The following is an 11,114-nucleotide window of genomic DNA, read 5'->3' on the forward strand; positions in this document are numbered from 1 at the left end:
CTCTGTGTGTCCTGTTTCAGACCCTGCAGAGCCTCTTCAGGGATAAAGGATCCATCGAGTCCATCCGGTTTCGCTCTGTGGTAAAAAAAACACGAACGCGATGAGTCCAGCTCACATTCAGCACATCAGCTGTTTCAGAAACAAAAGTCAGGAGGAAACGCGAAGCCTGTCCAGTTTGCAAACTTTCCGTCTCACTCAGCAGAGACGTGTCTTTTTTGTCCCCCGCAGGTCAGAGAGGACCCGTCCATGTCCCGCAAAGTGGCGGCGATTCAGTAAGTTTCTGTGCTGTGAGACAGATCTCAAACCCTGAACTCTGAGCGGTGTCATCGATTTTTGTTTTCTTCGACTTCTCAGACGTAAAGTCCATCCCAAAAAGCAAAGCATCAACGCCTACGTGGTGTTCAAAGACGAGGACGGCGTCTCGAAGGCGTTGGAGAGGTCAGACATTGAAACATTAATACGAACTCTCGTCGCTCTGCGTTTAAATTTCGACTAACCGTTCTGGTGTTTGTTGGTGCAGGAACGGCCTGGAGATCGAGAAAGACTTCCACATCCGAGTGGACCGAGTGACGGACGACTCGGCGGTGAGGCCTGTAAAAAAACGTTTGGGAAGACTAACACCCCCCCCCCCCAAAAATAACAAACAGTCCCTGACTTTGATGTAAACATATAATTCTTATCCTTTTCTGAACTCTTTTTTTTTTTTAAAGCTGTTATATAATAATGAAAAAAGAGCCGATGAGGATGATCGATGGTCGTTTCAGAGAAATGTGTGCTCTTAAAAAATGGCCTTAAAATCCTGGAAAAGTCCTTGAAAGTTATTGGAAACAGTGTGTGTGAACCCTGAAGTCAGTGATGTCGTTCTTGTTTTGCAGCACGATCACAAACGCTCCGTGTTCGTGGGGAATCTTTCATTCGGTGAGTTTTTCTGCAGCGTTCACATGGACGAGTTCACGTGTTTTATTGTTCTGTGTTAACGTGTGTGTGTGTGTGTGTGTGTGTGTGTGTGTGTGTGTGTTTAGAGATGCATGAACTGGCTTTTCGGCGGCACTTTGAAGAGTGCGGCAAAGTGGAGGCGGTGCGTCTGGTGCGAGACCAGAACTCTGGACTCGGGAAAGGATTCGGTTACGTCCTGTTTGAGGTACGGCGGCTTTTTTGCTGATTTATCCTCTTTTAGGTCCTAAAATACGAATATGGAAATGTTTATGCCTCCACGCCGGCCACGAGAACGCCATGACGGAGTTTCCTCAAATTTGGCGCAAACGTCCGCTGGGACTCAACGATAAACTGATTAGATTTTTGGTCGGTCAAAGGTCGCTGTAACCCTGAATTTGTCTCATTCTCGTGACGGCGATATCTTAAGAACACCGTGACAGAGTTTCCTCAAATTTGGCGCAAACGTCCGCTGGGACTCGGGGATGAACTGGACCGTGCTGTTGATAACGCAGCGGCTGCGCGGCTCCATAAATGAGCGGAGCAATAACTGTAGAAATACATCACTCAGAGCAGCAGCAACTCTGTGTGAGTCGTTTTTGAATTCTAGCGTGAACGAAGTTATTTCGTAAAACAAAAGCTGAAAGAAAAGAAGTACTAAAGTACTAAAGAAAGAGTACTCACTAAAACTGAGGAAAAGCTGCCATAAGTTATGAGGCAGAATAAAACCTGTAGATAAAAGATAAAAATGAATAATAAAAATAATATATGATGATACATACGGTTTTAATTTAATATCAGTTTCATGATTATGGTTATTGTTAGTTGGCTCACATGGATTTGGGAAAAATCTAACCATTTTTCAAAAGTTTAACCGCTCGTGAAATGTGTCCAAATGTAACACAAGAATCTGATCAGGTTTTCGTACCTTTTTGTCGCAGAGCGCCGACTCGGTGCAGCTGGCGTTGGAGTTGGACGGCACCAAACTGGAGGGCAGGGCCATCCGGGTGAAAAGGTCTGTGAAGAAGGAGAAGCAGAAGAGTAAAACGGACAGCGGAGGGACTACGGGGAGGGCCGGCAAGGGCCCCATGAAGGGCCCCATTAAGGGGTCGGTGCAGCAGAGAGGAGGCAGTCGGGGAGGTTTCAAATCTCAAAAGAAATTCTCTGGAAAGCAGCAAACGTCGACAAACAGCTCCTTCAAAGGCGAGATGGTGGATCCAAACAAAAAGAGTAAAAAGAAAGGACTGAAGAAGAAAGCGAAGCCGAAAAAGAGTGTTCACATCTGAAATCTGACGCACGGTTACAGAAATAAAACTGTCTGACTGAACCCAGCTGTGATCCTTCCTCTGAAAATATCCTCTCCAAGAAGCCTTTGTCTTACCGTAAAACTTCAAATAAAAGCACAGTCACAGTCAAACATGCAGTCCCTTTCAGTATAAAGCCGGCGTGGCGACGACCATTGACCATCAAAGGCCCGTCTCAGTTAGAGGCTAAACGTAATACCAATCTGCATCTTTTAATGTAATAATCCCAAAAACATAATACTTGTTGCCACTGCAAACGTAATACCAAATTTTCTTGCAGATGTCCAGAAAAGATGTCATAAAGATGTCTTTTTTGGACATTTGCAGGAAATTTCTTATGTTTGTAGTTAGCAACAGCTATGGTGTTTATGGGAAATTTGTGATGTTTGTGGGATCGCTACATTAAAAGCTGCAAATTAGTTTTACGTATGCTATAATAAATATCTCAAAACTTAAAAAAAAAAAAAAGCCTGGTCCCAATTAAAGGCCGAGTCCCTTTTAGTAGCCCGTTGTGGCTTCACATTTTCCCAAATAAAGGCTCGTCTCAATTAGAGTCTGGCTCTGGTTACTATGGTTACCGTGCAGCTCATTTTGACAGAAGTTGACCTGCTGGAGTTAATGTTCGTTAGCTGCTTAGACGACTCAGACAAATATGTTTATATGATTTATCTTTTGTCAATATGGACACAATGTTAGCTTATGAGCTCCAAATAAGACGATATTATCGGCAGAGTTAACGAGTCTGAGCTGTTAACTGAAGTTTTACGGTATCATCTACAGCAGCTGGACAAAATGAAGTTAAATCCCATTTCTCTAACAAAGACTAAATCAAATATCACCATTTATAACTTTCTTATACTTAGCAGAAGAAATAAAATCATTTTTAAAATCAGTATTTTGTGTCAAATTATTAATTTGTTTAGTAAGTAGCTGTTTAATAAGCAGGATAATGAAACTTGCAAAAATGACCCGCTGGCTGTATATTCTCGTTTGCATATCGTCTGGTGTTCTTGTTATTGTTTTGTTGAACAAACATGGTTGTTTTTTGTTTTGTTTTTTCCAAAAAAGTGAATAAACATATTTCCCAAAATGTTGAACTGTTCAAATTTATATATATATTTTTTTTTTTTTCTAAAGAAGGCTGTTCTCTTTAAAAAGTGATGACATTTTTGTTCATTTTTAAAAAGTGGTGAAGACCGCAGTGAAGTTTGTTTTAAGCTGCATATCTGATATATTTTGAATAATCAGTGTATTACTGTTAAAATCATATGATGTTTGATGATAGTTTTTAAAATGTTCACTGACTTGCTCATACTTAACTAGTCTAATGTATCACTCTTATTTTTATTTCAAATGCTTGATTCAGTTATTTTCCATAAATGTTTTAATAGAAAATGAGATTTTCATACATCCCGCTGAAAGGATTATATTTTGGGTTTTCCATCTGTTGGTCTCATCTACGCAATATCTAAAGAACGGCTTTTCGGAAATTTTCTCAAATTTGGTCTCATTCTTTGTAAACTCAGCATCTCAATGACATCTTGAAGGAATTAATTCAAATTTGGCACAAACGACCACGTGGACTCAAGAAATACCTAATTTTCTTGTTGGCATAGCGTCACGAAAAATACGAAAAACTGTGAACATTTGCACATTACATGAACGTCTCTGCACAAACTACCACTTAAAAACTACTAAAAATCTATTTCACTTCCAGACATAGTATACATCATAGTATACATATCATCTGTATTTTTCTTCATAGTTTCATTGGAAATGTTATTCTTTATTTACCAGGACGTTCAGGAAGAAAGCATATTTTATATTTTAAAGTCAGATACTAGTTTTATATTTCACACACTCAGCATCATTTTAATTTAAATATTCACACAGTAATTGTCTATAACTGTGCATTTATATTTCTTACATACTTACATACTCCGCATATTATAAATGCGCTTTCTAAAAAAATTTAATATTGTGCTAATTGTTTACTATTACTGTATTTTTATTTTCACATTTATATTTTTATATACTTGTTCTTGTACATATTTCTACTCACGATTTCTATCTGCAACTAAACCGTCAAAATTATGCAAAAACACACCTTAAACTGGTCAACCAGCTTAACCATCTTAAACAGGTCGAGCTGTTTTTACAGCAGAAGAAGAAGAATCACTTCATCTCCGGAGTCCAGTGGCTCCGACCGAGGACCTACACAACCAGGCAGACGGCAGACCGGCGACACCTTCGGGACGGCATGGGAAACAAACGGGGAAAAAGTCAGAGGGAAAAGCAGCGCGGCAAAATACAGAACACATGCTCATATGTTGCTATGGTGATGTGTCAAAAACTGAATAAATGTAGTAAAATAGAAATAAATTATGCCTATTATTGTGTGTAATTACTGTAGCAGTTTACATAGATAAAAGGAAGCTTTCCCTTCATATTCTTTTGCAAACTAAAAATTGTTAGAATTTTCTTCAAAATGTAAAGAAAGTTAAATTTCCTCCAAAAGTAATTTATTAATTAACCATTCATCGCCTGCTTCTCCTGCAACATCTCGGTTACGTTTCAATTTTTGATCACATAACTCTGGGTGTTATTGCACCAAAATCATCAGCCTTTCGTTGTCCAGATCGGCCATGTTTTCCTCTTGTGTAGAGGCTGAGTAATATCTGGCAAAAGGTTCATATTTTTTCACTTTGGACGGCAATGCTGACATTTTCTGCCGGCTTCACTGAACTTTATCCATGGATCCTTAAAAAGTCTTTAAAGGCACCAACTTCGTTTATCTAAAAATAAGGCTTTAATTGGTATTAAGAGGACTGAAATTAATCTTTCAAAAGTCTTAAAAATGCTCAAATATGAGGGGCAGGATTTTACAAATACCCTTTTTTTGTTTGTTTTTCGAATGCTGCACTGTAAAATCATAAAAATACTGGTCACATGTATTTCTTCTTAAATAATTGAATAAATTGCTCTTTTTAATCGTGTCATGATGGGTGTTAGTGCAGTGAAACCTCACATGCAGAGAGAGAAACAAAACATTTCCAAGAAAATTGTCTAGAAATGCCATTTTGTTCTTTTGTTGGGAACCCAAATATATGTTTAAACATTGATCGCCTTCTTTGTGCTTCACTCAAAAAAGTGTTGTATTTGATGTAGATAATTTAACTCTTTCACTGGACAAAAATACCATTTTTTTGTTACAATAAACATGTGGGTAAAATTAAACCGTCCTTCAATTTTAGTCATTAGGGATTTGGTTTTAAACTTAACTCTGGGTGACATTAAAAGCTCTTTAAAATCCTTAAATATTAATTGCCTTAAGCTGCAGGAACGTTGTTTTATTGTCCAAACAACCCTGCTGGATTCCATGTGAACGCAGCATAGTAATTAATTACAGTACTGCTGTAAACCTGTATGTCCAATCACCACGGAGACAAAACCAACGCAGCTGCAGTCAGAGGCGGAGCAAAAACCGGATCAGCAACGTTTCACACAGCAGAGTTTCCGACAAACGCTGGTGAGTACAGCTGATCATATTTACTTTGTCAAACACACAAATTTGATTTATTTCACTTTTATGTTTACAATATAAAGCCTAATGTGGCTGCAGTTGTTATTGATACAGCTGATTTGGGATACACTGAACAAGTGGACGGACGTGGACGTGTTTTCCGCATTGGAGACTCGGCCTCAGGCCTCTGGTCTGGGTTGGGCCACTTCTATGGAAGCAGGGGATTTTTCTAAGAGCTGGTGTTGCAACACGTTCTCATCTCAGTACGTCACGTGGTACTGCTCTGTCAGTGACCCGGGCCGTGACTGTTTTATTAAAGATAAATATAAAATACAACCTTTTCAGCTTATATGTCCCCAATCTAAGCCAAAATGAAAGTCACTCCTCAGTGCTTAATGTTTTTAAAAATGAAAATTCAATTTAGTCTGATTTCCTTCAGATTAACATGTTTACATGTTTCTTAAAAGTCCAGTTTTAGTCGGACAAACACAACAATTCCACTTTTTCAAACATCACGTAAATGTACCGAATGAGCCCACAGAGGAGCAGCAGGAGCTCCAACTGTCCAAACTCTGCACACTAACACCAACACAAACTCCTCTCTGCAGATCAGAACCACCGTTGTTGCTCGGAAACATTTGGGCTACATTTTTCCATCGGTTTACAAAACTGTCCAATTTTAGTAGAGAACCACGATGACGGCTGTGGACCTCTTGAGCACTCTGGAGGATCTGACACGTGAAGACTTTGAGTCTTTTAAATGGCATCTGCAGCAGCCTGACATCGTGGAAGGATACCAAGCTATTAAAAAGTGCAAACTGGAGGATACTAAAAGGCGGGACACAGTGGATCTGATGAGAAACACATATCAATCTGAGGGAGCTCTGAAGGTGACATGTGGTGGTGCAGCGTCTGCCAGACACCGGCTCAGGACTTCAAGGTCAGTCACAGCTGTTCAGTAGTTAATGGGACAGAGTCTCTGTACTGAAGCTCATTGTATATACCAAAGAACAACAATCAGAGGTCTGATCCGAAAGATTTAGGTTGTCAATAATCAGAGGCATCATGATGTTACCTAATTTAATTCCTCGGTTTGAGACTCTGGCTACGGATACAAGCACCAATAATCCGCTATTATTCCAAATATGACAATATTCTGAATTTGATGGGGGTCATTTAAACAGCATATTCTGTTTAAATTATCCAGATTAGGTCATTTTCCAAATTTACCATTTACTAAATAAGACGTGGGATATGGCGGTATGATTAGGGTTTTAGGAGCATTATTTTGGCATGTGTACAACCAATTTGGAATATACGTCTTACCTGGGGTTTTTACTGCTGTTAGTGACACATGGCCTCTTGTTTGTTTACGGTCATCTCTGTGTGTTGTCATGGAAACGTTGTACAAAACCAGCTCACCCACAGTTTACGTAGGCTGTGACCTGATCACTTTCTGCACGCATTTCATGTCTTTGATGCAAAGACGCAAAATGTGCGCAGAAAAGCCCTCGTTTCTCAAGAAGGTGAAGTAAGGAATGAAAAAAAATTAAAGAAAAAATTTCTGGGCTGCTCACACGGTTGATGCCCCAGCAAGTGAAACTTTAAAAAAATTATATTTTGATGCAAAATGACAAGCTGCTGTAGCTGTCTTTCTCAGAATAAGGAGGAAAAGCAGACTATTTTCTCACTGTGAGATATAAATCTGAGTAGTGTGAATGGTATTTTAATGCCTTGAGTTTATAACCAATGAGATGTCCTGATTACAAAATGCTGTCAGGCAGTGAGGTTGATATGTTGATGGACGTGAAACAGAACTTTTGGATGTTGTCAGAGAGTTTATATAACACACACTCTGTCTCACACAGTGTCGGTGGATGCCATTGATGTTGGAAAGACTTCAGAGAGAAGAGGAACTTCCTCCTCTAAGAGAGAAGGTAAAGCTTTGACTTTTTGTGTGAGACACCATGACTTCATTATACATGATTACAAGCAAAAACAGGAGAACTCACTGACACCAGACCAGTGTTTGCATTCTCTGCCCTGTTTTAGACCACAAGACACATGATGTTGTTCCTCCGAAGGAATTTGAAAAAAAGAAGGCTGAGCTAAAGGCTGAAATTCAGCAGATGATCCAGAAGAGACAATCGAAGATTCGGGAGCCGGAAAACTAAGTTGACCACGGTGAGAAAGATGCAGACAGAGAGATCGCACAAGGTGTTCAGGTCTTCACGGCTCTGAAGGAGTCTGTTGAGAGAAACCAGGCTGATCTCATTGACACGATCAAAGAGAAGCAGAAATCAACAAAAAGGAAAGCCAAGTCTTTCATCAAAGAACTGGACAAAGAAATCTGTGAGCTGAAGAAGAGACGGACTGAGGTGGAGCAGCTCTCACGCTCAGAGGACCACCTCCATCTTGTTCAGAGTGTCCAGTCCCTGAACGGCCATCATGCATCAAGGCCTGGACGGAGGTCAGTGTCCGTCTGTCATGAGGGGACCATGGTGAGAGCTGTGTCTCAGCTGGAAGAGACACTCACTAAAGAGATGAAGAAGCTGGTCGCTGAGTCAGAGCTGAGGAGGGTACAGCGGTATGCGGTGGATGTGACTATTGATCCTGATATATCAAATCCATGTGTCAACCTGTCTTTTAATGGAAAACAAGTGAAGCACGTGCAGAAGAATCTTCTGGACAACCCAGAGAGATTTCCTCGTACGGGTGTCTTTGGAAAGCAGAGTTTCTCTTCAGGCAGATTTTACTTTGAGGTTCAGGTTAAAGGAAAGAACGGCTGGACTTTAGGAGTGGTCAGGGAGTCGATCTACAGGAAGGCAAATGTCAGACTGAGCCCAAGGAATGGTTACTGGACTATGTGGTTGATAAATGGAGATGAGTATGAAGCTCTTGATGCTCCTCCAGTTAGTCTCTCTCTTCAGTCCCCCCCTCAGAAGGTGGGGGTGTTTGTGGATTATGAGGAGGGTCTGGTCTCCTTTTATGACGTAGATGCTGCAGCTTTTATCTACTCCTTTACTGGCTGCTCCTTCACTGAGAAACTCTTCCCGTACCTTAATCCCAGTTATAATGATGGTGGTATAAACTCGGCACCTCTGATCGTCACACCTGTCAGTGTAAACTGATCGCCGGTGTTGGGGAGGAGTGAACTATCAGCCCGTTCTCAGGCTAGTGCGGTTTCTGCATCGCCATGGTTCCTGGAACATTATCATCAAAATATCACTCATTGGAAACACAGTCATCTCAACATTGTGTTTTATCGAGATTTTGAAAATATCGCTAAATTCTGCGCAAATCTGTAATGGAAACCTTCTTAGAAACGCCTGGTTTACATTGGAAACAGCTGCAGTGAGAGGTGGAGGAGCGCTGGAGAGACGTCACAACCTCATCAATCACGGCAGCCCCCCCGACAGGTCCCTCCATTCACCGAACACCAAATCACACTCTCATTAGTCTGGTCACACTGAATCACCACCACCCCCTCTGGACCACCTCTGCATTCAGTCCTCCCACACAGATCTGGCCCACCGGCTTCAATTACCTCCATCATTTCCCTCCGTAAACCCACTGAAACATCCAGTAACTCTTCCCTCAGCTGCCAGTCACAACAGTCTCATTCAGGTCCCTCTCTTTACCCCCAACCTCAGCTGTAACCCTGTAAATTTTGGCCCTTTAAACATCAGATCCACAAAAGTAAGTCCATTTAATGCCATGACTTTATTTATTTTTGTGAAATTATCACAGAGGCCTGGCCAACACAGGAAGACTGCAATCCTCTCGTCAAAGCAAATCCACCCCCACCCTCTCTTATTTACAGAGACTTTAAATGTACAACTGGGAACTTCACAAACTACAGACGCACTTCTTTACTTCCACAGTTCTCCGAAATTCAAGGAAAACTCTCCAGCATCAGATTGCACACATTCTTAGATAAGCACAAATATGTCACTGACATCCAATGCGGATTCAGATCAAACAGATTAGCATCACTGGAAATGATAAAGTCAGTCTGAGTTTTTATGATCCTCAAAAAGCTTTAGACACAATCAAACGTGACCTATCGGGAAATTTACGAGGTGTAGTAACAGATGGGGTCGTGCTGCTTCCTGACATTTTTGGGAATGTTCCTCTCTACAGTTCCACTACAACTCAAACACAAAATTATTTCAGACAATTTTGTACAATTTAAGTTGACATAAGTAGAAATTTAAATATTGCACTACGGGATATTTTTTGTGTGGTCATAATGATCAGTAACATAATGTCTAAACTTTAAAGGAACAGTTCAGACATTTAGGGAGCTCCATTTTTTAAGATTTGTTTATGCTGGTAGTTTTTCAGCCAATCACAGCGCTTCATACACACAGACAGAATACCACTTAACCCTGGTACTTAATTACTGAAGAATTTTAGTTACTTTTCAAATTAAGATTAGTGCACATTAACCAGCGTTAATTACACAAGTGTTTATATTATTCTGTGCAAAAACTTTTAGTGGATCCATGTTCACAAATATGAGGACTTTTTCTTTTCTTTCATTTTTGAAATATTTTTGATTTGTATGCTTACTATTTACTGAAACAACATGTTTGATGCAGGATTTATTTTTATTTTTTTTTTAAATAAAGATTTTCAACTTACAACCAACGTGCCTCCGATGCTCTGCAGACTGCCAGCCAGAGATGCAGAACAACCACAGCTGCACACAGCTTGGCTTGGTGAGGCGCTGGAACCATCAGGTCCAAACTGGTCAAACTGGTCCAACAGATTTCTGCACACAAACGTTATTGTTATTCCGCAAAGTTACTGTTAAGCTTCATCGCAGCATACATGATCAACAACCAGTCTAATCCCGGTCTAATCCCGGTCTAATCCTGGTCTAATCCCGGTCTAATCCCTGGTAGTGATGCAACACACCTGAGCACAACCACGGTGGCAGAAGCTCCACCTCCTGGGAGTTGTAGTTTTTAAGGACTGACAGCAGTGGAGGAAGTGTTCAGATCATTTACTTAAATATAATTACTAATAATGCACTGTGAAAATACTGTGTCACAAGTAAAGCTCTGGCAATGGAAATTTTACAAGTAAAAGCAAGTATAGTCAGAAAATAGTATTTTAAGGTTACACACACACATACATATGTGTGTGTGTGTGTGTGTGTGTGTGTGTGTGTGTGTGTGTGTGTGTGTGTGTATAGGGAAACAGTGGGCTTCATACAGAAACATTTTCTTAAATTTTCCTCCTTATTTAGATAAACTCCTTGAATCTTAAACTCGGGATGCACCAAACTTACACAGCAACAGAACAGTAAGAGTTTTTGGACATATTGGACATGCTGGACACCTTGT

General features: G+C 40.4%; 1 protein-coding gene and 1 pseudogene across 1 annotated transcript; both read left to right on the forward strand.

The window, feature by feature from the left end:
* Positions 1–14: 14 nt before the first annotated feature.
* On the forward strand, positions 15–2,705 carry rbm34 (RNA binding motif protein 34; the record flags this gene model as incomplete). Its single annotated transcript, XM_042516118.1, has 7 exons — positions 15–80; positions 229–272; positions 355–438; positions 521–584; positions 876–918; positions 1,023–1,141; positions 1,875–2,705. Coding segments are annotated over 7 exons (765 nt in total), but the record flags the coding sequence as incomplete, so codon positions are not given.
* A 3,750-nt stretch (positions 2,706–6,455) lies between these two features.
* Positions 6,456–10,409, forward strand: LOC121966015 (annotated as a pseudogene).
* The last annotated feature ends 705 nt before the right edge of the window (positions 10,410–11,114 follow it).

The sequence above is a fragment of the Plectropomus leopardus genome, unplaced genomic scaffold (genome assembly GCF_008729295.1).
Source record: "Plectropomus leopardus isolate mb unplaced genomic scaffold, YSFRI_Pleo_2.0 unplaced_scaffold2275, whole genome shotgun sequence".
NCBI classification, from domain to species: Eukaryota; Metazoa; Chordata; class Actinopteri; order Perciformes; family Serranidae; genus Plectropomus; species Plectropomus leopardus.